Raw genomic sequence first — 26,584 nt, forward strand, 5'->3', positions numbered from 1 at the left:
AAAAAATGATTTGTGAAAAAAAAAGCACAGAGACTATAATAATAATTACAATAAGAGCAGTGACTGATCGTTATAGAGTTCTAAATGACCTTTTTATTGTTTTGTAAAATCTTTAAATGACAATTTAGTACTTGTGTTAAAAATGATTTTAAATATTACAATTTTTATGAACAAATATGATGAGTAACTAATGTGTTCAATAATTTAAGAACGAAAAAGAAGTAGATTTCTTAAGCATAGTGTATATTTTTTTTTTATATTCATATAATTTTTTTATTTTGTTAATAGGTTCTTATTGACTATTGTAATGACTTGTTAAACATTAATATTATAATGATGTATTTAAAAAAAAAAATGCAATATCTTGTTATAATGTATATGATATTGTTTACAAATTATAATATATTTAATAATAATTCATTATTCAATTTCAACTGATTGAGTATTTACTGGAAAAGTGATATCTGTGCGTGTACAATATATATTTTTGTTCAATTTGATACCTTTTATTGTATTATCAGCAAAATGTTTTTTTTTTGTACAGTCAATTTAATTAGAATATTTAAATAATAAACATATAATCAAGTATGTTTTACTTGTTTAAGTTTTTACAAACAGTTATGATTATAAATTATTGAAAGTAATGATGAATTTCTATAGGTAAGATTATTTTATTGTCGTTTGTAACTGTTGTTGATAACCGTATTTTCTTATTTTGTTATTTGCCGTTACAATTAGAAAACCAAATAAATAAAGACACTTTTTTTACGTATAATATATTTTACATATATTTTATATAAGCATTAACTTAAATAATTTTATTTTGCCTAATTTAATAAAAAAAATGCGGTAAATTTTTTTACAAATTTCACTAGGTATTTTTTTTTTTTTTATTAAAAATAATATACATTATAAAATGACTTTATGCGTTGGTAAAATCATAAAACAACTTTACAAGTTAAACGTTTGCATAATTTGTTGGTCTTTTAGTGTAAGAACAATTACAACGAAATGTGGAATTAATTATATTGTCTTAAATTATTATGTATTCAGTTACTGTCAAGTTTTTTACTTAAATTTGATAAAATCGTGTCAAATTTTTTCAAGAATAGAAGTATTGTCTTTGGTATTTGAACGCACTTGTGGCTATAGTCAGAGTTCTCCTCACGTGGGTTTGACTTGTGTGGAAGTGATTTTTTTGAAACCATACACCAACAAAATCGTGTACAAGACAAACGCCAGCGATATCGTCAACATCACGTACATGAACAGGTTAAGTTCGGGTTCGCGATAACGAGTTTTCTTCAGCCAATCCAACACCTCCAGTTCGGAATCCAAACGTCCTGTGACATGTGTATTATAATTGTTTTAAATATTTATTTAAACAAAGGCCAAAAATAGTATAAGTTTATTTTAGAGTTCAGGCATTTCGAGCCAATAATAACGACGAGATGCCTTCAAAATGTGACCCCTCATTGGGTTTTACTAGGTTTTACCTGACTAGTTACGCCCCTCATTACCTATAAAATATTTATCAACACACAAACTCAAAGTTTGATCTAAATTTAAAAACTGAAGGTCACACTTGATTACACTTTTCATAAACTTGTCTATAAATAATACAAAATAATGGATAATATATGCCACTACTGCGATCCACTTAGTGCAAAATCTGTATGCTAGATTTATTCGACGTGTCTCTCTAAATGTATTCCTACACATCATACTACCGCGTTTCCCTTTTAGTTATACACTGGTTGAGTCAATTCGTATTTGTTCATTTTCTTCAATAGTCTAATAATTCATCTTATCTGTCATCTTTTATTTTAGTTTGTTTTAGTATAAGACATAACTCTCAAATGTTAATTATTGATAGCTTTACAACATACTATAATATTACATATTATGCGTCTCTTCTCCCCTTGTCTGTCTACTATATTATGACATTACATATTTTTCAAAAATATATTTTGGTGCAAAACCGAGCTTAAACATGGCTAATTGACTACTATATTTCGGTTTTATTTATCACTCGTTGGTCAATTCAAGACGATTTCTTTTCTCTTTCATACTTGCTAAAAACTAAACTTAAATATTCTGATCTAGGCGTTATACAGCTGCACCGTTTCCTTCCAAAGGAATCAATGGGCAATGTTCTTTTAGGTGTATACCTCTGTAAATGCTAGGGAATTTATTTCGGAAGTAGACTATTGTCGGTAGTTTGGTAACTCCCCATTTGCGCGCATAACGGGCATCTGCCATTTTCACAAATGTTATGTCCATAGTTGTGGTCTCGTCGTCGATATTCTCCAGTCTAGTCAATACTTCTGAACTTTCTGCCATGTCGTTCTCGTCTAAACGAACAAATTAAAATTAGTCACGTGTTAATGGGTTACAAAAATACGTACTAATAATAATATGGTCTGTATAATCGAAAATAACCGTTATTGTTTAATTTACCGCGTACAATAAAAATGGTTCTCAACTAATATTGATTATAAGATCGTCAATAGTGGTAAGTAATGTATTAATATAACATATTATGTTCCACGTGTTCTTTGTATTGTTATTTCTAGATTCTCAAGTGTATAATTGATGGAATTATGAAATGTTTTCTTTTAAATAGCTAAAGCACGGTTGATTCGATTGGAAAATATTGCAAATAAGTATATTTGCGGTGCAGGTATTAGACTTACAAAAGAAAACGGCGACGAATTCGTTTTCGTTTAACAATTTAGTAAGCATCTTTTTGTTTACTTCATCGATTTCGTTTTTAATCTCAAACACGTCCTGCGAAGTCAGCCAAGTTAGCACCTTATCTTCGTCGGTCAGATCGCCTAAAAAAACACGCATGATCCTATAAGTCAGCATTTGATTATAGGATAAACGAACAAACAATTACCGTCATATATTTGAGGCACCCTCTTTCTAAAGTACGCCAAAGCAGGTAAACTTAATATACTATACTTAGCAGCGGCGTCGGGGTCGGATATTTTCACCATGTCTATACCGAATAAATCAGCTTCGCCGTCAATAATTTCCAAATTTTCTAAAATATCGCCACAGTCTTCGCAGTTTTCTTCATCTGGAAACGTTTTAAAATTGCACTTGTTTTACCCAAAGTATATAGTCAGAGGTGGCGTTGAACATTTACAGAAAAAAACCGCTAGAAGCAACGACTCGTCCAAAAGTCTTTCTAGCATACGACTGTTAACCTCTTCGATTTCGTCGGCAAGTTCACGATTGTCGTCGTCGATTAGCCATTCGAGAACGGATTCTTCATTTTGTAAGTCACCTGTTTTGTATGATAAACACGGTAAAAAAAAACTGCCTTTATTAAATGTTGTTGTTGTACAATCTAACCTTCGTATAATAAAGGATTTCCGTTTCTAAAGTATACCAACGCCGGAAAAGTTTTGATTGAGTACCTCTTAGCTAATTGGGGATCTTGAATTTTCACCATGTGTATACCATACAAGTCGCATTCGTCGTCGACTCGTTCTAAATCGTCGAGAATTTGGTCGCAGATGTGACAAGCCTGTTTGTCTTTTTTCATAAAATATATATTTATTATTTAAAATGCCAAACTATAGGCAATTTTTTACAAAATCTTAATTTAAAGGTTAAACTGTAATGTGTAATTATTAGTTCAAAAACTAGGACTCTATTTTGGTAGTTAATTTATTTTTTGGACTATCACAGCATCCTTGAAAGCGATTTAAAAATGTTTTATCATCTCTACATGTTTAAGCAGACTATAAATAACTCGATTAATTTTGGTTTTAGAGTAAAAGCACCCATTATAAAATTAAAAGAGAACAATATTCCGGAGGGCCAAACGGTACGTTTTTTTCATTATTCCAAGTATAACGCTCAATACATAGTTTAGAAATAACGACTATTTTAACATTTTTAAATGACTGTAACTTATCAAAAAATGATTTTTTTTTTTTAAAAACGCACCGTGGTGCCCTCCGGTATATTGTTCTTTTTTAATTTTATAATGGGTGCTTTTACTCTAAAACCAAAATTAAGCGAGTTATTTTCAGTCTGCTTAAACATGTTTTTACCACTGAAAATCACCGGTGTGACGCCCTCTTAAGTAACTAAGACCTAAGTAATCTACGTCCAAGATTTAACTAGTACATCCAATATGTTTAAACATATTAAAGGGATCCACTAAATCATTGGCCATTATTGTTTCTAGTTAATGATTGTTGTATAGCAGTTCCAGTGATTTTTTTTACGTTCATTAGTGATTTTACTACTAAGTGGGAGTTGCCTAATTTTCGGTTTCAAAATTATTTAAAAGCTATCTTACTTGTTTGATTTTTTTTACCGGAGAATATTTCGAATTCTGATGTTGTTTTAATTGATAAGGTAAAATTTATTCTAGAATCAATAGTTTCTTAATTTTAAACAATACTCTAATGTAAGGTCGGATAATTTAAAGAAAATCGTAAAATAGGAAATTTCTATGAATTCGAAAAATATTTAGATCACATTTTCGGTTGAAAATGTCCTCTAGAGTCATTCGATCAGAGTTTCGATAATGAAATCTTCAAGACCCATTATTTTTATTTTGAGAATTTAGATTTTTAAAAGCTATAAGAGGAGAGGTGGTGACTATCTCTTTCGTCCCTCCCCTTGAGAACGCATTTGTTGTGGGAAGTATTTTTTGAGTTATTGTTGCTTTGTATTTTTGATGCTGTTTTCTAATAGTATATTTTATTAACTTAACCGAACTTACAAAAGTATACAGCCAAGTATTGAGTTTCTTCAATGAGTGATTCCAACATCGATCGGGTGACCAATTCGATTCGTTCCTCGGTCTTTTGTGTAATGAGCCATTGTAGGACTTCTTCCTCTTCTTTCAAATCGCCTTAATAGGTGTTAAAATATGTCAACACTAGTCACGATTCTACGATCGAAAATATTAATATTACCAACCTCCAAACAGATTCGGTACTCCGTGTTCGAAATAAACTAAAGCAGGCAATTTTGTTACTCCATAAAATTCGGTTGCGTCCACGTCCTATCGGGTAAAAAAAAAAAATAATAAATTAAATTAGATTAGTCAGTTGTTTAAATGTTTACTTGAGTTTTTATAAATGTTATCCCGTGTCGTTCACAGTCGTCGTCGATATTTTCCAGTTCTTCCAAAACGCTCGTACACTGTTCACATTCATCTTCATTATCTGCAATAAAACATGGCGTTATAAGTTATTTTCATGATCCAATGAAATATATTTTGTAAGAATTAAGATGTATTTACAGAAATAACGTCATAATTATAATACATTTGATTTGATTAAAAATAACAGGAAAACATACTACAGAGTAGGTATCATGCTTACTAAAAATAAAAGAAAAAAAAGCTCTTGTTAACTATGTAACGATACATTAAATGTATTTAAAGATAAAGCGTGGCTAAGTAAAGGCAAAAAAGCGCCAGTGTTTTTAGGCATGTTCGTTCAATAGTTTTGATCATTGTAAATTTATTTTTCCTAATAGTAAATGTATGGAGAAATAAGCAGGCTATAACACCTGGGTCTTAAGTATTTGTAAATCTTATTAAAATTGTAAAATGTAATCTACCCGACTGACATAATTAAATGCGGAGTGTTAAGGTTTATAGGTGATAGACAATTTTATACAATGTAAGCCTTGTTTAAAGTGAGTCATATTATGTCCGGAATGCTCATTAGATTTTTAATGAGATTAACGATAGACGGTACTTAGCAGGAAATCACTTGCTGACGCACTAGACTCAAACCGCGACATCGAGAACCAAAATATAAGTTTTTGGCTTCTAGACCGTGGGCAAAACTTGGTTTCAAATATTTAAATAAAACACAAAGCAATACTATTGTTTTTAAATTGTGATAAGAACTCGTAATTGGACTTTTTTTCACCAGTGACGCTGTTTCTTAAATATCTTCGAAAGCGTATTTACAATAGTGGTAGGTATTTATAATTTTTTTTGTAAAAACTTTGATTTAAAAGATGGAAGCTTCTAAAAAAAAATGTGCATACATGCAATATTCATTTAGTGCACCATAAGAAATAAAAAGCCATAATTTCGCAGTCGTTTGTGCGTATTGAAAAAAACCAAAGATTCAATTGTTTTTTCCTTTTGGACAGAGATACCATTATTGTTTTTCACTTCTGCGTCCAAGTCATCATGTGAAACATTATCATCGTTATTATCACCATTATCATGGTTATTATTGACATCGTTATCGTTAGTAAATGCATCATTGACAACGGTTGATGCCGTCACAACTTCCGGTTTTGCTTCCTTTTTATGTCCATCGCTTTTGCCTCCGTTCGGCTGTTGCGACTTATGCTGTCTACGGAACGCTTTTGTGTTGGACGCCTTACAGCGTTCGCACAACGTGCCATTCCCTAAATGCCGGATAACACACTCATATTTCTATACAACACAGGTCAGGTCAAGTATCGCAAGTCCAAATTGAAAAAAAAAAATTATATGTTCATAATCAAAATATTCATTTAATAATCTTTTTAGAGGTATTTAAACTCGTGTCCTATGTTCCATAAATGCATTGATAGCAAGTGGTATACTATCGTAAGTCAATTTATGATAGTGCCTAACTTATTTATTTTTGTTTTGTCTCCCCTATAAAATTTGCTTTTTGTGATTTGCGTTATTTGACCTCTGCGGTACAGATTTGTCACCATTACACGATATTACAAATTTTTAAAATTTTTAAACACGAATCGGTCAAGACAAGCGGTTTGTAAAGTATAAATTGTTGAGCTCACAGAAAAATACTGCGATGGATTCCGATGTCGCTACCGCGCTCCTCAATTCCATTCCTTCCATTTCTTCGATTATTTCACCGTGAGGATTCTTTTGGATAAGTAGCCAATTCAGTATGTCCGCTTCTTCGTACAAGTTGCCTGCAATCCGAAATATTAGCGTTTAATATACCTATTTTTTTGTATTTTGTAACCTTACTAAACCGATTGGTGTAACCGAGAGGGAGCGCTAACATGCCCAATAATTCATAGGCTCTGTTAAATGATTTTTATCAGTCAATCATCAAAAATGACCTTTGTGTTGGAACTCGGAATCTTTAGCATCACAAATTACCCCTTTAATACATTATAACTTATAGGAAATAAGAACAGGATCAGGCCTCGTCCACACTATCCCAGCCGAGACTTTTATAATATTGTCTCACAGAGCACTCGTACGAAAACCTAACACTTGTTAACTACCTGCATATATGGTAGGCTCCTTTGAACCTAGTTTGAAGAAAACTATTGCCGGTAAAGCGAACACTCCACATTCTTTAGCTAATTTTTTGTCGTCGATTTTTACAAAGTCTATGCCGGCCGCGTCTGCTTCGTCGTCGATGTGTTCGATTTCCATCAATACTTGTTTACATTGTTTGCAATCGTCGCTATCTAAAATTAATAGCGCAAGTGCGTCGGTTATATATTTGTATTATTGTCATATATATTTCAATATATCTAATAAGTCTCACAAAAGAACACGGCAACGTTTTCCGACGTCTGTCTGATCTTCGAAAACATTTTCCTGTTAACTTTTTCTATGTGTTCCGTAAGTTCCATGTTTGAAGGATCGGTTAACCAATCCAAAATTTCTTCATCGTCGTCTATGTCACCTGTGCAAACAAACTCACACAAATTACATTCGGTTCGAATATACTCCCAACCGATGTAATACATTTATAAGTTACCCGATTACTTACCATCATAGTTGATGTACTTAGCTTTTCTGAAGTAAGTAATGCCAGGTGGACTGCGAAATCCGTGCTTCTTCGCCATTAATCTATCGCTGCATTTCACCACTTTTATACCGTATTCAGCGGCTTCGTCGTCGATTAACTCAATATGTCTCAAAACCCTAGGTACTTTTGGATCGCCCTCGGTAACTAATCGTTTTTTACATTAAATACTATGGACACCTGAGGATAGCAATTTTTACACCATACAATTTACTTACACCATACGACTGCTAAAAAATCTTGATTGTCAATATAATCGAACAACTGTGTTCTATCGACGTGTTCAATACTTTCGTCGTTCTTCTGTCTTATCATCCATCGCAATACTTCCGTTTCATCAGCGATATTCCCTTAAATAGCCAGCAAATAAAAGCAACATTACAGTTTGGTGAAATATCAAATGATGCTAAAGCTGTCAAGGTTTTAATTGTGCTTCTCAACTGATTTAAATGGACCCGAATAAATATGAATTAGGCCGAACTCTCATATTATTATTTCATTTTCTTGTTCGATAAAAAAAAGTAATTTTTAAGGTGCGTATAATTTAGCCGTATGTAAGTAATGTTCAAAAACAGAAATAATCGTTTTATTAATACAATATTTGTACACATAATTGATTGGTAAAACTTAAATTATAACAATTAATTATAATAAACACTTAACATTATAGCTGTGGTCGATTTATGCATGAAAATAAATAAACATTGTTAAGATTTTTAAGTTAAATTTTACAGAAATGGAAGCAAATCTAAATTGTCTAATTTACACTACATGAGCAAAATCAGAAAAACACATGAAATTATTTACATGGGGATAAATTAACAGCCTTTAATTTTTTTTTATACAAATTACAATATTAATAAATAAAAAAATCACTCTGAAAATAATAAATTATGATATTCAAGTTTAATCAAATGTATTAAATATATCTAATACTAAAAATAATGAGCAATTTAATTGAATTATATATTTTATATAAATAAACATGTTTTAATGTTATTAAAGAGGTACAAAAAATACCAACTAGGTTGCAAAATATTTAGTTATATCTAATATTAATTGCAATTTCTTATTAGCTGGGGTTTTACGCATCTGATTTTGCTTAAAGCTTTAGATATACAATAAATAATTTCTTGACTATAATAAATACATAAAAATGCTTAGTTAAACATCATTGAACAAATTTTTAATTCATAACTTACAATTTAATAGTACATATTTTTAAATATTATATTTTTCTAAATATTAATATGGTTTTATTCATTATTATTATTTTGTTAAAAATAGTGTAATTAAGAAACGTATAATAGTTATTAAGTTTTGGATTAACTAATTAATTAGAAAATCGAAGAATAAAAGAATCATACACGTGTAATTTTTTGTAGTTCATAAGTTGAACTTCATAAGCCAATTTCAAAGGTTGAGGTATATGTCACAATCTTATTTTAATATAATGTATAAGAAAAAGAAATATTAGGTATTTAAAAAACAAAGATTTTATATAATATTATAATTTGTATAGTTTTTATTACGATTTGTGATCATCCCTGAAAAATATTTTCTTCTCCTTTTGTTCTTCGCTTACCACCACCACGAACCTTTTCCGTTATCCTTATTCCTTTTATCCTTTTTCTTTTCATTCAATTTTGATCTATCGTTTCCTTTGATCTTCTCATTTGTTTTGGGTACGTTGTTCTTTGATTCCTTTGCCGTTGGTTTGGTGGACTTAGGCTTGTTGGGTTGAACTTGAGGCTTTGGACAACACTGGTACGGTTCAAATGCGGGCGTACTCTTGACATTTCCCAGGCCGATGTAAAAACAGCTGTCGCCTGCAGCAAAACCCAAATTATATTAGAACTTTTGTTTTTACAATATGTCAGTGTGAGTAAATATTTGTGTAAAATGTGAAAATGATAATACGTTAATAGATTTAAAATGTGTGTGCTGTACAAAAGCTTAATCATAACGAGGATAGTGGATCAAAATGCTGCAGACGACAAACTGTTAGTAGTAATTAAAACAATTGTTACAAACAATCTAAATACAGTGTTATAATTTGACAACGTTTGCCCTATCATATTAAATAACAAATATTAGTAGTCACGGATGAATAATAACTTGACGGTTTATAAACCCAGTAACACTATTTATGATTGGGAATGAGTCTTGAAGTTTTTGGTATTAACTAATATAATGTACAGGTTCACGAACGTTTTCATAAAAATTATTAATAAAATCAAGATACCTAAATTTTTTAAATAGTTGACTATAAAATATAGTTTAAATGCTTTAGCATTAAAATCTGACTACATTTCCCGAACCTTCCTATTGTTCTTCAGCGTCAACGATTTTTTATTATTATTGTAAAAATAACATAATGGATAATGGATTAATCAAATATATCATACATTTAAGCTTTCAAAATAAAATACTTAATAAGAGTAGCGTGTACGCTGAAAATCATTATTCGGAAAAACGGGGCGTCTGATATATTTTATAAGAAGAGAAACTACGTCAAAAATATCCGTGTGATAAAATTAGCTACTGTACCAGTCTGCTTTTATTTTTAGAAATTTGTCATATCTAATTCAGATTATAAGCACGCGCCCTTCTATGCTGAAATAAATTAAGTTTTTGAAATTCAAGTACCTGTGTGCTCTATTTTTTGCAATTTAGACGGTTTGGAGTCCTGATATTTTTTTTTGCCACCTGGATATTATACAAGTCAATAAATATTGGGTTCACATTCCGTTAAATTTATAAACGTTATTATTTCATTTACACATAATTACACGCATTGCTTACTTTTTTGATCTATTAGCCAACTTAATACTTTTCTGCTGTTCTTAAGGTTACCTAAGTACAATATAATGTTTAATATCATAATATCTGACACTTATAATGAATAACATAATATAGTTCAGTTAAAATTGTTTACACAAATTAATACCTCTAACACATAAATACTTTATAAAGCAAATAAGAATATTTTTACATTTTAATAATGATCTTATTACCTAAAATAATAATACATTTAATAAAATGACCTCATATTACATAATATAATGGCGGTATTTTTTTTATAAAATGTACTCGTATGTATACATTTTACCATTGCATAGAAAAATTGACAGCGTGAAATGTTACTTTTATTCATTTTAAAAATTACATATATTTAATAAATTGTGATTTTTTTTTTCAATAATGTAACATTTTATTACTTCTTGTTTTTTTATTCGAATAAAGTAAGATACATAATAATCTTGGGGTTTAAACATTTTGGTAAAAATATATGTTAAATAATTTTCACTTACCGTCATACATGATTGGAACGCTAGTTTCATAATAAACCAATGCGGGGAAACTAAAAATACCGATTTCTGATGCCAATTTCGAATCTGTCGACTTGACAAATTGTATTCCCTCTTTGTCCGTGTCGTCATCGATAGTTTCTAGTTCGTCCAGTATACTGGGGCAGGATTCACATTTATCATCATCTATTATACAAATTAAAAATACAAACATTAAAAAAAAAAAGATATTCCTTCTAATATTGCATTGCATCAAATAAGAGTCGTTATACTTTTAATTCGATAATTATTTTAAAATATTTATGTACATTTTGCAGAAGTTAAACCCTATGCAATAGATAAAACGTAAATACGCTAAGGAAGAAGTGTAGGGTTACAATTTTTTTGAGTAAAATAAGTAATTTATTACTGAAGCTTGAGTGGAGTACCTATTGTATTTACATTATTTACACATCTTGCCGGTACACATGTATATTAATGTCCGTGTAATCATAATTTCTAATACTAATACTTACAGAAGAAGACTGCTAAATGTTCAACATCGTTAATTAAAGTTTGTAATGTTTTCCTATCCACACTCTCAATGAAATCTGGTTCAGACTCATGTAAATCGAGTACCCATTCTAAAATTGCTTCTTCGTGCATCAAATCACCTGACAACAATCATGTATTTGTACTCAAGTATAATCCACAGTATAAGTTATACAATAAAAATTTAAAATATACCAGTGTAAATTTTTCGGAATTTGTTTCTGTAAAATATTAAAGTTGGGAGACCAGGCAAATCGTACTCTTTTTGGATTCCTCCGTCTGAAGTTTTAAGGAATTGGATATTTTTCTCTTCACATTCGTCATCAATATTTTCCAATTCCGCTATGATTTTTTGACTCTTTTTGTCCCCTTCTTTATCTAAAAACAACATGGACGTATTTGTTTCGATATTTAAGCAATTTGTCAGAGTTTTGTTTCAAAATGTCTTACAGAAAAATACTACGACGAACTTCTTTTCGTTTAATATCTTATCCAACATTTTCGTATTGACTTCTTCAATACGTCCGGGTACCTTAAGCGTCTCTTCATCGAGCAACCATGTCAAAACCTCGTCTTCGTCTTCTAAATCTCCCGAGTATACAAGAGGTTCTTTATTTCTAAAGAAAACTAGCGAAGGGAATGTTCTAAGCCCGTATTCTCTGGCAATAGACGCGTCTTCGGTAGTTACAAAAACTATTCCCGTTTCGTCCAACTCGTCGTCAATGTTTTCAAACCCGTCTAAAATATTGTCGCATTCTTCTCCTTCTTCGCATCTGCCACCTTCGTAATAAATCAATTATACCCGTCAACGTTATAATTTAAAATAAAACGTAGTTTAAAAAAAAACAAAGTTTACTCACTAAAGTATACCAAAACGTATTCGTGTTCTTCTATTAAATTTTTGAGTATCTCGTCTGTAACTTCTTCAATAGTGGCAGTATTCTTTTGCTCTATAAGCCATTTAAGTACTTCGTCCTCATTGATGAGATCGCCTGCGAATTGGTTAAACTATTTTTATACCTACTATTGTTATTGAATTCGAGTGTAACCATATTTTACCTTCGTAAATCGCGGGTATTTTATTTTCAAAGTAAACTAAAGTTGGTAAATGATCAATTCCGTATTCCTTCGCTTCTGCATCATCATCCAACCTCACAATCACAATACCTTCTTTCTCTAATTTATCGTCGATATTCTCCAATTCGTTTAACACACGAATGTCTTCCTTATCATCCTTGTCGTCTACAAAAACCACATACATAATAAAAGGTAAGTACTATATTGATCTACTAATATCATAATTGTCATTACTTACAAAATAGTACTGCCAAGTACGGTTCGGACTCGATAAGTTTATCAACGATTTCATCAGTGACTTCTGGTATTTCCGAGTGTCTCTTTTGATGTATCAACCAACTCAAGACTTCTTCTTCTTTGAGTAAATCGCCGTTATAAATGTGCGGTATTCTTTTTTCAAAGTACAATAGTTTTGGTACGGTAGTTATACCGTATTCGCGGGCTTCGTCTAGATTATTGATCTTAACGAATGCTATTCCACTCTGATCACATTCGTCGTCAATGTTCTCCAATTCCGTCAAAACCTTCTGGCTTTTCTTTTGGTTTTTATCGTCTGAAACCAACGCGTGTAATGTTAAAACTTATAACGTAAGGTATTATTTTAAACGCGCGTGACTTACAAAATAGCACAGCCACATTGGACAATTTACTAATGAGAATATCAAGCATCTCGTCGGTAACGTCTTCGATTTCATCGTGTTTTGCCTGATAGCTAAGCCATTCCAACACCTTATCTTCGTCTTCCAAATTTCCTGTAAGTTTTTATTTACACAAAGGTATTATTATCTTAGAAATGTATTATTTCGCTAGTATTTAACATCATTTAGTCTATTGGATTACCGCTGTAAAGGGTTGGTACTCCATTCTCAAAGTACAACAGTGACGGGATGGTTTCTATTCCGTAAAGCTGAGCTTCCTCTTCGTCGTCAATTTTAACAAATGCTATTCCCAGTGCATCGCATTCGTCGTCAATATTCTCGAGTTCGTTTAAAGCTTTTTGTGACTTCTTATCGTTGTTGTCGTCTGAAAGGGACATACGAATCCATTGTTATGCCGTTACGGTACATTATAATTTTTCTTACAAAAGAGCACGGCGATATTCTTTCCCTCCTTTATGAGACGGTCCATCATTTCGTTTGTGATGTCTTCAATTTCGTCTTTTTGCAACTGTTCGATGAGCCATTGTAGTAATTCGTCTTCGTTTTCGATGTCGCCGTCGTAAATGTTCGGTATCTGTTTCTCAAAGTAAACCACGGCAGGCACGGATTTCAAACCGAATGACAAAGCAGCCATCGGGTCTTCGATTTTAACAAACTGTATCCCATGGCGATCGCAGTCGTCGTCGATCTTTTCCATTTCGTTTAAAACTCTCAACGAGTCCTCGTCGTCGTTATCATCTAAAAGTGGTTCTTTTAATTTATTTTTTGTTTACTTTACAGTTTTATCCGTACACGATACATACAAAAAAGTACCACGAGGTTGTCGACGGATCCTATAAGGGTGTCCAAGGTTTTCGCCGATACGTCTTCAATAATGTCTTCTTCGTCTCCGGTGGATTTATTTTGCACTAACCACTCAAGAACGTCTTCTTCTCGGGTCAATTCGTCTGAAATTGGATTATCGAATACATTAAAAATCTCAGTGAAACGTGTATAAGATTTAAGCGATAATTATTGCTTGTCATTAAACAAACCACTGACGTTCATAAACAATCGGTATTTGATGACGGTAATAGACCAACTTGGGCAATTCTCCTAAGTTGTATTCATCCGCTAAGCCGGCATCGTGTATTTTTACAAAACCAATGCCCAATTGGTCGGCTTCGTCGTCAATATTTTCCAACTCTTGTAGTGCTTTAGCACATTTTTTACAACCAGATTTGTCTAAAACAAAGGTTCATACGCAAAGAAAACAATCATTAAAAATTTTGCTAGTCAACATAAATGACGGGTTATGCTAGGATATGGTCATGGAAGGTTATACACTTCTAATAGGTAATATAGAGATGATATATAGCCGATGTCAAGGTTACAACCGTATCACTTACGAATATCTTTTAATGTGCATTGAGACCGTTCAGGACCTAAGTCATTACACAACACAATACATACATAATAGTTAAACGTTAACAGTAAATTTAATAAAGTTTATTTCAGTTAATATTCAAATAGTGTATATTTTTTTTATGTTTCAATATCAGTGGCACCACATACGTTTTTTATGGGATGAGGAGGGGGGGGATCATGATAACATTGTTGGTGTTCGGAGGATAACTTTTTAATAGTATACTCATAAAAAACCCATCTCCCTTTATCTGTGCGCACTGTGTACGCCACTGTTTATAACCTAAGACCACTGAACTCAATATACGGAACTCGTATTCAAATAAAAAAATGTTCTGACCTGGGATGCAGCCATTTTGTGTATCAATTTCATAGAAATTGAAAAGGCTACGTTACTTTTCCATGTTACATATTGACAAATGTTAGGTATAACTGTTTGCAAAATGGCAGCCTCCTATAACTAGTGTACATTTTCATAAGCAGCCCATTATAGGCTATACGCGTTCCATATATTGAGTTCAGTGCCTAAGACTCTAAACGTATAATTATTACTTACAAAACAAAACAGCAACATAATCAGTGTCTTCAATAATTTTTTTTAATATCTTAGTATTAACCTCTTCAATACGATCTGGTAAATCTAGGGCTTCTAAGCTGGTCAAGAATTCTAACACTGCATCTTCGTCCATTAAATCTCCTATAAAATTAATAATTTATAAAACAGCTTATTTAGTAAAGTTCATAACTATATGGCCCAACTCACTAACCTTCATAAATAATTGGTTCTTTCTCGCGGAAGTACGTGAGTGCAGGGAACGTTTTAATTCCATAATGTTTAGCGAGTCGTTTGTCATTGATTTTAACAAAGTCAACCCCAAATGAGTCCGTGTCATCGTCGATTTGTTCGAGTTCCTCTAATACTTTATCACACGTGAGACAACTCCTGGTATCTAAAAAAAAAATCAATTACTCGATTAATCTAAAACAAAAAAACCGACGAATTTCCTTTCAAAAATACGAGTACTTTTATTTATACTTTAAAAGACTATTTGTATGTTATACTCCCTACTAAGAAAATCAATTAGTTATCCATTCAATAATAAAAAAACGATAATTTCATATTGAAGTTAATTTGTATATTCTTTTTTATAGTTGCACATTCTTTATTTCATTTTTACTTTATTACTTGTAGTAAAAACACAAAAATTATAAGTGTTGAACAAAATGTTTAAAATAATACATGAGACGATAATATTATTTTTTTTAATTTATAATAATTTAGCAACAGTCAACATATTGGTTTTAAACTAACAACATAATTTATCGTTTTAAGGTTGACGAATTATTATTCTGTATTTCTTATTTATTTATTATGTGTTGTAAATCATTATAGATGTCATGTGTTCACTGTGATGATTTAATGGGGACAATGATCCTTGTTAGTACTTAATAAGTTTTATGTCGTACTCTAGTTATTACAATGAACAATAATAATATTTTACATTCGATTTTATTTATCGCAATGTAACCCATTGTACAGCGTAGGTATACCCGTTTGGCGTTGACGTAGAAAAAAAAGTTAATTGTTGAACATTTAAATGTTCATGTATAATTTATTATTTAGATTGTACTATTCGATTAGTGATTACGGTAAGTAATCCGGATTCGTTTGTTTCGGTTAATGCTGTGATAAAGTGAATCTAAACGGGGTTTTTTTTTTTACTATTACTCTGCTTTATCAAAAGCAGATGTTAAGATAATGCTTGGCTGTGCGGTGTCAGCTCGAGAGAAACGAAACGAGACGGGCTGTACTACCTCAGATGGAGTCAGCCGTGTGCTATTATTATACTCGGCGTCCGGTCTCCGCTAAATCGTCAACGGCCGTCGGGGGATAGTGTGTCCATAATAATACCACCACGGCCGTCGACTGTTTTACAATCCAAATAATTTCTCTCTCTTCTCCATTAGAAAAAAAAAAAAAATACTTTCTTTACAAAGGTCAGAACTCAAACAATTCCGACACTCTGCCAGCGGTCGACCGAAGCTTTTATTTTCAAAAATGTAGACGTGTGCCGAAATTATAGATATTAACAGTTCAAAACAGCAAAAATCCTATGAGAACAGTCTAACGGCGAGGAGACTATTAATAAAAATAGACATAATAACTCTGGATGACCTAGTGATGTTGTATGCGCCGCATGCTCGCGCTATTCTCTGGTGCACTGATCTATGTAGGTGGTTAGAGTATTTAACTTTTTCCTACATCAATCCAAAATATAAAATCAGTGCGCGTTTTTCAAACATCTTCATTAACTTTCATAAATCATCGTTTTTATTTAATAATAACGCGCTCCGTGCATATCATATTACTATTTGGCATTGTGGGCTCATTCGTGGGCTCATTTTTTGCAATAAATATTGTATTTTTAATCCAAGGTCTTCTATATTTAAACCGATCGTTTAATTTAACAATTATTGCTGTAATGCTTTCATCAATATAGGTACTAGGTAGTTATAATAAGGTACCTGGGCGGTTAATTTTAAAGTATTAATTTTTAGCATTTATTTTTAACTATCAAAACCTTTTTCAATCGAACGATAGCTTTAAGTTGTCAACGTGTATACTTGAACATTTCGGAGGACCTATAAAATTATATCTGTTTTAATTTTTTACATATTCATAAACTTCCTGCGTCGTTTGGTATGACCTATGAATGTAAAAAAAAATATTTTCTAACGATTGTTTTGCGTGTGTTTGATTCACGTACAACAGAATTATACAAACTAATGATAAATAAACTAAATTATCCATACGTGTTAATTATAATATCATATAAAAACGTTTTTTTCGTTGAATTAGTTAAGTATCTGCTTTTTACTGTTTAAGGGAATCAGTTCTTCTACGAACACACAACATTCATAGTACTTACACCAAAACACTGCTACGTAATCCTTTTCGTTGAGTACTTTTTCCAGTTGCTTGGCAGTCACTTCTTCGATCACCGGTTCGGGGTTCGATTTTGTCCCTCGGTAAGGGGAGGGTGGTGTTTCGGTCGCGGGAGCCGCCGATCCGCTTGTGGGCAAGTCTTTTTTAGCGGTCGCTCGCTGTTGGAATGCCATCATCGCGAACACGAACACGACCAAGTAGCCGCGCCACGCGAAACGACCCATTGTGGATTGGTGAGTCAAAAAACAAACGGCTTTTTGATATGCACTGCGGTACGGTTGAAATTTCGATCAAAAATCAAATTGATAAAAAGTGTGTGTATTTTTGTGATGTAATAAGGAGGTTACGGGTTTTTTTGGAACGGCAGACCCGGACTGATCAGCAGCCGCATGACTGGCTAACGCGCGTACTGTGTCCCTGGGCAATCGTTCGTCCGGCAATCACTCCTACACCAGAGTAAAACTTTTGAGCAAGCTCGAGCAGTGCTGTACGATAGCCAAAATATATTAAAATTTAATTGGCTCACGCTTGCAGACTGGGTTTTGTTATCTTCTTTTGACATAGGTATGGTAAATACTATGTACCCATCGTTTCGCTTAACACTCGTGAACATGCTTGTCTGCGAATTTTTGTTGAATATTGGACATTTATTAAATATCGCGGGCGAACCAACATTTAAAATTGTTATCATAGTACAGACAGTAGAAAAATAAATTTGTGTACCTACTATTTACGCGTCTATTCCGTTTTAAAATTAATTTAAGCCTTTAATTGTTATACTTGACGTGTTACTCCAATGTTGTAGGTTATATAGTTAATTTGTTTATCAATGTAGACAAATATTTATAATAGTAAATGAACTAGAGATAGGTTCGAAATTACTACCTATTTTTTTCCGCTAATTTCATTAATATTTCAAAGTTGTGTTATCTATTATATAACATTTGTTCCCTAAAACTAGAGCTGTTAGTTCTGGAGCAAATAGAATTTCCATAATCAATTTTTTTACATGAAATTGCTTAAATAATAATAATATTTTAGCAAAAAAAGTTTGATTTAAAACATTACTAGATAAGGGAGTTTTGCATCTCTTATATAATATAGGATGATTTTAATAAAATATTCTTAATTTAAAAAGTTTAAAAAATATATTCGTTACCATTTAAGTTTCAAAAGTTGCTATCAAAAAAACTATTTGGGGGAAGGAGGATAGAAACATAATAATTTGTGGAAAATTGAAATCACATTATATAAAAAAACTGAAAAAAAATTTAATTTCTTATAAAACCCTATAATAAAAGGCCCATGATAAAAAAAATCACATTATAATATAAAATTTGAGAATAAAAGTATTATGCTTCTTTAACACGTTCTTTAACATGTTCACGACCGCTTTCATCAATTTGAGCTAAGTATATAATATTAATATTGTTTAACTATATTTAATTTTTTTATTAAGCTGGTCAGACGAATCGTGAATTGCTTAAACTATATTTTAAAACGCGTTAAGTATTAAAGTTGAATGTGAATAGTGTTCTGAAAGTTACACAATAATTTAGATGTAGGTAACTAGATACTGTATGAAAAATGTTAATTCACTTTTTTTTTTTACTACAGATTACAATAATACTTAAATTAATTAAATGTTTATAGCTTATTGGTTGTATAAGTATAAATATACTGACATATGTAAAAATAATAGCACTTAAAAAAAATTATAGTTAGTTATAAAATTATAATTAGCAGCTTAATAATAAACATATGTGTACAATTAAAACACAACAAATAAATATGCTTGTAAACTAATAATAAAATAAAGTAATCGATAAGTATGTTGCCCCCTCCTGCCACCACAGATACTCCTAGGTAGTTGTATGGGTTTCATATAAAGTAATACTTTTAAGTATCAGGTGTTGTTTTAATTATGTAATCACACTCTCTCTCTTTGTATTTGTAGGACGTTCGATAATATAGATTAACTTATGCATTTTATGATTCTTTCATTCTCAAACTATCGGCAACACCAGAATGGCGTCCCAATCTATTCAGAAAGTTGCCATTATTGGAGCTGGCCCGGTAAGTAATATGGATTTTTATTAGATTATTTACTAATACTGAAATAATAAAAAACTGCTGTTAGGTTGGCGCATTATGCGCATGTTTCTTGGCTGAGCATGGATATGATATATCAGTCTATGAATGGAGAGAAGGTACATAAAATTAAATAAACGTATACATTTAGTATAAACTTAAATTGTAAGAAAATGTGTACATTTCATTGCTCGTCCGCTCCAGTAGATCTTTAAATTAAAAAAGTGAACAGTACATTGTATGTTATTTTATTATTGTTTTTATCTATCGGCCTCGGCTGCTAATGATTGGCTTCTTTATTGTAGTGCAAATTACTTTTAAGTATACATTTGTAATATATAATATTTTTATTTGCATCAGAGTAGTATTATTTTTCTTTTTGTTGCTTTATCCATTTAAGTCATTGCGTCGTTGTTAGTGGCAATATATGTGTGTTCTTGTATCCATGTAATTATTTCACCTTTGAAATTAATTTATTGCTTCTATTAAAAATATTGGTTTTATAAGTTACCTAAGTTTGTTTGAAATGTATTTAACATTTTGCGCTATTTAAATTATGTAATCTCATTTGCTTTGTATTTTTTTGATTTTCATGTTTTTATAATTAATAATTATTATTCGTTTAATGGCTATTTATTAAGCACATTCCTTTATACATCTTATTGTATAATATAATTTGATAGTCCCATAAAAAATATAATGCCATACGTATATTTTTTAGAAATACCTGTCGCCATGTTAATCTTCACAAGTTACTATAGTTATTTTCATTATTTCTTAAGATGTATTATTAGTTTTGGTTGTATTTAACGGTTAGCTTGACTAGATTAAAGAACTCGCGGATACTCCCACTTGAGTAGTTTGACTTGTCTGCCTAAGACTTGGCAGACAAGTCATGTTACTCGAGTGGGAGTACCCGCAAATTGTGTAAACAGTGTAAGTACAATGCAACCCTCAAGTTTTAATATTTTTTTAGATTAAAGAAGTTTAAATTGTCGTAGACTGTTGTCAATAATGATAAATTGGTTATTAGTTGTTGGCACGACTTATACGTTTAAACAAAATAATATAAATAGGGGAAAATATTTAACTCAATCAATAAAATAACTCAATTCACATTACACATGATTACTTTAAACTATATTTTGTTGTGATTTAAAATAATTTCATAGGACAAATTATTACTTGCAAGCTATTGCGAATCACATAAATTGTGTCCATCAACTAAAATATTAATAATATTATAAAAATGTGTTACTAAAATTATGTTCTTTTTAAGCACATACGTACGATATATTTATTACGCATTAAGATTTGAGATACAACCTTTGTGTCCATATATTATGTAGATATGAGACTAACGAGGACCATGTCGGGCCGATCGATTAATTTAGCATTATCAGAAAGAGGCATTAAAGCATTACGTTTTGTGGGTCTTGATAATATTGTTATTGAAGAACTTACAACTCCCATGTTTGGAAGAATGGTACATTCAAATGACGGGAGACTTTTTAGTATACCGTACGATGCATCTCAACATAAAGTAATTATACTTTTCTAAGTATTGCATCTAAGTTTAAATATGTATTAATTATTGATAAAGTTTATTTCAAAAATCAATTATGAGATAACTCCAAGTTTAAATATCAGCTTGTAGCTCATCTCATCAATGTTGAAAAATGAACGCTTGCGCGTACTTATAAGTGTTTATGTACTTGTATTGTTTGTATTTCATTTTAAATTAATTATATTACCAACAGATAATAATAGCTAATAAGTTTAAATGTTTTAGTGCCTGTATTCGGTAAGCAGAAAAGAACTCAATGAGCTGTTATTAACAAGTAAATAAGCTGAAATGCATTAATCACTACTAAAATTTAATAAATACTTTTAATTAATTAGAAAGCAATGTTTTACTCTGGATCAAACAAATTGATTAAAAAGTTGAAGTTGAACAAAGTTGATAGATTCATAATATCTTAATGCAGCTTATGTAGTTTTTCAGCCTTACAATATAATGTAAACCCTTTCTCTGTCTTAGTTTTGAAGATTTAATTTATTTTTAAACATATTTGAGTTATACATCAAATAATAAATAGTTTTAGTTTCATATAAATAGTTTCATTTAAATGAATTCCAGTTAGTAAACATTTCAACATTTATCTACAGAAAATCCGATAGCAATGTTGTTAAGTTTTCTGCAGTACAACATACCAATAACAATATAAAAAGATACCTAATTAACATGATATTGTATTAACTTACATAATAGTGCGATGGACAATGACGACATGTTTTCTAAAAGAACAAAAACCAACGTGATCACAAAAAACTTCCATCTTTGAATGAAAAACTTTTGATCATGCGCCTTTGGTCCTAGAATCTACGAAATCCAATGATCTATGACTCCATCTTATCCACACATAACATTATCTTATCCCCTTCCCTCTCCCTTTAAAATGAGGCTACGTCCAATATACGTGAAAATTCGCAATGTTCGGGAATACCTTTTTTCCCCCAAATAAATTCGGGAATACCTACCTCATAAGTTGTGGAAAACTACATACCATAAATAAAAAAAAAGCATACGCCAGAGCAAAACCAGTACCTTCGCCGCTCTGCATCGAAGCTAAAATGTATACATTTTGATCCACTATGACTTTTAAACGTGTTTTATCAATAGTTTTAATATTTATATCAGAAGGAAAAATACAATCGATTAACAAAATATAACTCTCGTAGAGTATTATTCCAAGTGAAAAAACTAATTTCATTGTCCTTAAGGTACACATGTTTTTTTGTTTGTTTATTATACAGAACTGGAACGATATTCGAACGTGAGTTTAAAGTTTTCTCATAAACTGACTGGCGTTAATTTTACAGACGGATCGTTGTCGTTTGAAATGTAAGTGCGTGGATGTCGATAATTTACATAACTTGTCTATAAATCCTATTGATTATATTTTTTAGCTTTGGTAATCAGAAAGAAATCGTGAAGCCTGACTTGGTCATCGGATGCGACGGCGCTCATTCGACGGTCCGCAGCCACATGTCTCGTCTACCGATGTTCAACTATTCGCAAAAGTACATCGATCATGGATACATGGAGATAAAATTACAACCTGACGCTTCACGAGTAATATTGGGTTATATTTTCTTGGGAAGTTTCTATCTAATGTTTACCCGTAGAGTCCATTATCCCCCGGTCATCTTCATATTTGGCCGAGAGGAACGTTCATGTTGATTGCGTTGCCCAATAAGGATAAGTCATGGACTTGTACGTTGTTCATGCCTATGGATGAATTCTCGCTAATTATCGAGGCTGGCAGAGAAAAAGTACTCGCATTTTTCATAAAAAACTTCAAAGATTTTACTGAATTGGTCGGGATAAACGATTTGATCTTCCAGCTGACTTCGGGAAAACCGCGACCTTTGATTTCAATAAAAGTATATTCATTCCAATTCTATTTGAATGAAGTGGTAATTTGTTAAATTTTATTTTATTCTTTTCCAGTGTGACCCATACCATTACAGCGATCAATTCGTGTTGTTGGGTGATGCCGCACACGCAATGGTTCCGTTTTTCGGTCAAGGAATGAACGCTGTATGTAAGGCATTGTAAATTATATTTAACTTCCGGTGATATACTTGCACATTTTAGGGGTTCGAGGATTGCACGATTTTTAATCAACTGCTCAATGAATACGACCACGATCTAAAGACTGTGATCAAAACATTTTCCAAAAGAAGAATAATAGATGCAGAAGCCATTAGCGATTTGGCCTTTTACAATTATATCGAAGTAAGTATATTTTGTCTTTAACAAAAAAATATGAATTCAGCAACTTTATTTTCGATGGGTACACTTTTAAGAAAGTATTGGGATATTAATATGAGTTCCAACACTTCGAACCTTCTCTCGCACTTATCTGATATCTCAGACGGCAGGCCGTTACCTCATATCTACAAATTGGTCACTATTGGGCAAATATTATATAAAACATAACAGCCATAAACAGTGAGAAATAAAAAACAAAACCACATGACTTATTACGATATCACTTAGTCGAGAAAACACGGTTGTCACTACTGACATATAAATACCGGTAGGAAACAAGCGGCGAATTCAGTATAGTCGTGACAGTAGAGCCGTGACTATAGCTTTGAAGATGGACCGTGCAATGGGTGCGAAACATCAGCTAACTTTTAACAAAATGGATTTATGCATTTATGGAAAGATCCGAAAATGATCAAACTAATAGTTCAATCCATAAAAGTTTTAACACATTCAAATAAAATGTTATTTAAGTAAAATTTCAATCAACTTTTAATAATAATATTTATTTAATTAATAATTTTAAAAAATTATTTGCATACAAGTAAAAAAAAAAATATTTATTTACAATTGGAAAAATGATTAAAAATAATAGGTTATTTGAAATAGTCAATTAAATATGTATTTCAAATAACTCATTATTTTTGTAGTTTATTCTTGGAATAAGAAAGGCCCAGGTTTTCCATTAGGTAACGCATATAAGTGTTTTTGTGATTTTATTACTACTTTATTATATTATATTGGCTACTATTATATTTTTAATGTTTAAGATCAAAATAAATGCTTCAAATTCGAAACCAAGTGGATCTTTTTAAATATTGTGATAACCCTGACTCCACATTGATAAGTGATCACTTCTTTTTAGACTAGTTTATATTGTAATTTTTTTTTATAAGTTTATTATTATAAAAGCTATAATCAGTTAAATATTTGAAAATCCTAAAAAAATGTTAACTTCTTGTAATAGACTTAAATAAGCGTTTTTTTAGTAAATCATCTTAAGTTTTTTGCAATGGATACTTCTATTGTGGATGTACAATGTACATACTAGTCTAGTATATTACTTCTAATCTTCGCATAAGAGAATTTATCATATAACAGAAGTATTTTTCGGTGACATCAGGAATTGATAACAATCTTATCTGATTGATTATTTTCTCGATTATATTCGTACGCTTTATTAAATTATACAATTTTTCCAAAAAAAAAAAAAAGAAGAAAATTAATACGTTTAAACTGAGCATTGTTCAGTTTTATATTATCACGTCAAAAAGCTGTTATTAAAATATGGCTTTGGCGTTTACAGACTACAGTTATAATACAATAACGTAGTCAACAAGTTAGAATTATACTTAAAAGTTAGAACCTATAATTAGTTATTATAAATACTTGATGATACTATGGTTAAAAATGAGTTATAACAAATTACAGATATAAGCTGTGCCATTTGCCATAGTTGGATCAAACATATTAAAAATTAAAATACAATTAATACTTTTTCCTTGACGTAGCATTGATTTTGTTGCGATTTAATATAGCTTGGGTATATATTGGGTATATTTATAGTATTAATTATAATTTTCATCCATAACGTCCTTCAATTCTCATGGGTAATGAAAAGTATATTGTATTTTCTTCTTTACAAATTTAAGCAGACTGAAAATAACTTGATTAATTTTGGTTTTAGAGTATAAGCACCCATTATAAAATTAAAAAAGAACAATATTCCGGAGGGCAAAACAGTGCGTTTTTTTCATTATTCCAAGTATAACGCTCAATACATAATTTGGAAATAACGACTATTTTAACATTTTTAAATGACTGTAACTTTTAAAAAAATTATTTTTTTTTAAAAAACGCACTGCGGTGCCCTCCGGAATATTGTTCTTTTTTAATTTTATAATGGGTGCTTTTACTCTAAAACCAAAATTAAGCGAGTTATTTTCAGTCTGCTTAAACATGTTTTTACCACTAAAAATCACCGGTGCGACGCCCTCTTAACATAAATAATATCTGTATTGCAATGTTATTTCTCTTCCATTGTCAAACCATATTCAAATTGTTTCTGCAACTTCAAACTATCACTTATATAATATACTCATTGCCAAATCTACTTTACCCAGTGCTCCAATCACCCTTATTTTCGTTTTAGCAACTTTCATTTTTTTATTTTTTTTTTTATTCACTTTTGATTATTATTTTCTACTTTTATACTCATTGTTGACTTCGCTACTGTTTGTAAGCACTCATTCCTTTCACTCTAAATGGAACTTATCTTTTGGAAAAAAAATTACAATATTCCTTAATATTTCATATGTATTAAATGTTGAATGTAATGTATAATAGATGCGTGATTTGGTTGCTCGGCGGACGTTTTTATGGCGTAAGAAATTGGATAATTTGCTGTACAAATGGTTTCCCGAAATTTGGATACCTTTGTACAATTCCGTGACGTTCTCATCTATCCCTTATAGCGAGTGTAAGCTTCACAGCCAATGGCAAGACAAGGTACAATCCTGTTTTTTTTCTTTGTACACAAGATATTTTTCAATTTTTAGATTTGTAGTTTTATATATTTAAAATAGATGTCGCTTGCTTGTACGTGTTGGTTGTGTTCTTTTTTTATGTATTATAAACGAATATTCTTGTGATCAGGAAAAAGTAATATTACTCGAGTACTTTTTATACGCTTCATATTACTTATTCATAAAACTAATATTAACATTTCTAACTGATTACGTTGTGCGTTTTTTTTTTGTTGCAGATTTTATTCAAAGTGTTTATTTTTTTGGCTGTACTACTTTCATTTTTGCTATTTCTTATTATTTCATCTTAAGTGGTTTTATATTCTTAGAAATATTTAAACGCGTTTTTTGTTTTACAAATATATTTTTTGAATAAGTAGTATTATAATTAGTTTTAAATAATTACGGCACAAGTGTTATATT

At 31.0% G+C, this 26,584-nt stretch overlaps 2 protein-coding genes across 9 annotated transcripts; one reads left to right on the top strand and one right to left on the bottom strand.

Annotated features, from left to right (window-relative positions):
* Window positions 1-912: 912 nt before the first annotated feature.
* Window positions 913-18,160, bottom strand: LOC126845910 (uncharacterized). Of its 4 annotated transcripts, XM_050584932.1 has the most exons (31): window positions 17,694-18,160; window positions 15,531-15,713; window positions 15,320-15,460; window positions 14,748-14,783; window positions 14,401-14,583; window positions 14,163-14,306; window positions 13,783-14,097; window positions 13,541-13,723; window positions 13,321-13,452; window positions 12,939-13,253; window positions 12,683-12,865; window positions 12,484-12,615; window positions 12,074-12,403; window positions 11,819-12,001; window positions 11,608-11,745; window positions 11,096-11,278; window positions 8,000-8,131; window positions 7,746-7,928; window positions 7,518-7,658; window positions 7,249-7,437; window positions 6,790-6,927; window positions 6,151-6,408; window positions 5,098-5,198; window positions 4,951-5,035; window positions 4,751-4,882; window positions 3,364-3,546; window positions 3,155-3,295; window positions 2,903-3,085; window positions 2,697-2,837; window positions 2,172-2,354; window positions 913-1,343 (listed from the first exon to the last, which is right to left on the bottom strand). In XM_050584932.1, the coding sequence occupies exons 1-31, from the start codon at window positions 17,932-17,934 to the stop codon at window positions 1,165-1,167; spliced, it is 5,391 nt and encodes a 1,796-aa protein (XP_050440889.1). In that variant the 5' UTR covers window positions 17,935-18,160; the 3' UTR covers window positions 913-1,164. The 4 variants fall into 4 exon arrangements, with proteins under 4 accessions (XP_050440889.1, XP_050440890.1, XP_050440891.1 ...); XM_050584933.1 differs by lacking the exon at window positions 14,748-14,783 and having other exon boundaries at window positions 914-1,343; window positions 17,694-18,159; XM_050584934.1 differs by lacking the exon at window positions 6,151-6,408 and having other exon boundaries at window positions 914-1,343; window positions 17,694-18,159.
* Window positions 18,089-26,519, top strand: LOC126845911 (kynurenine 3-monooxygenase). Of its 5 annotated transcripts, XM_050584936.1 has the most exons (12): window positions 18,102-18,274; window positions 19,668-19,786; window positions 19,851-19,920; window positions 21,151-21,344; window positions 21,594-21,642; window positions 22,619-22,706; window positions 22,772-22,937; window positions 22,991-23,248; window positions 23,316-23,405; window positions 23,463-23,603; window positions 25,983-26,144; window positions 26,401-26,519. In XM_050584936.1, exons 2-12 carry the CDS (start codon window positions 19,739-19,741, stop codon window positions 26,470-26,472), a joined length of 1,338 nt encoding a protein of 445 aa, XP_050440893.1. In that variant the 5' UTR covers window positions 18,102-18,274; window positions 19,668-19,738; the 3' UTR covers window positions 26,473-26,519. The 5 variants fall into 5 exon arrangements, with proteins under 5 accessions (XP_050440896.1, XP_050440895.1, XP_050440893.1 ...); XM_050584938.1 differs by lacking the exon at window positions 19,851-19,920 and having other exon boundaries at window positions 18,094-18,274; XM_050584937.1 differs by lacking the exon at window positions 18,102-18,274 and having other exon boundaries at window positions 19,640-19,786.
* The last annotated feature ends 65 nt before the right edge of the window (window positions 26,520-26,584 follow it).

This window comes from Adelges cooleyi, unplaced genomic scaffold (genome assembly GCF_023614345.1).
Source record: "Adelges cooleyi isolate 19-005CV unplaced genomic scaffold, UGA_ACOO_1.1 ACOO_flye_CR_arks_rails_tigmint_CR_PRNA_8, whole genome shotgun sequence".
Taxonomy (NCBI): Eukaryota; Metazoa; Arthropoda; class Insecta; order Hemiptera; family Adelgidae; genus Adelges; species Adelges cooleyi.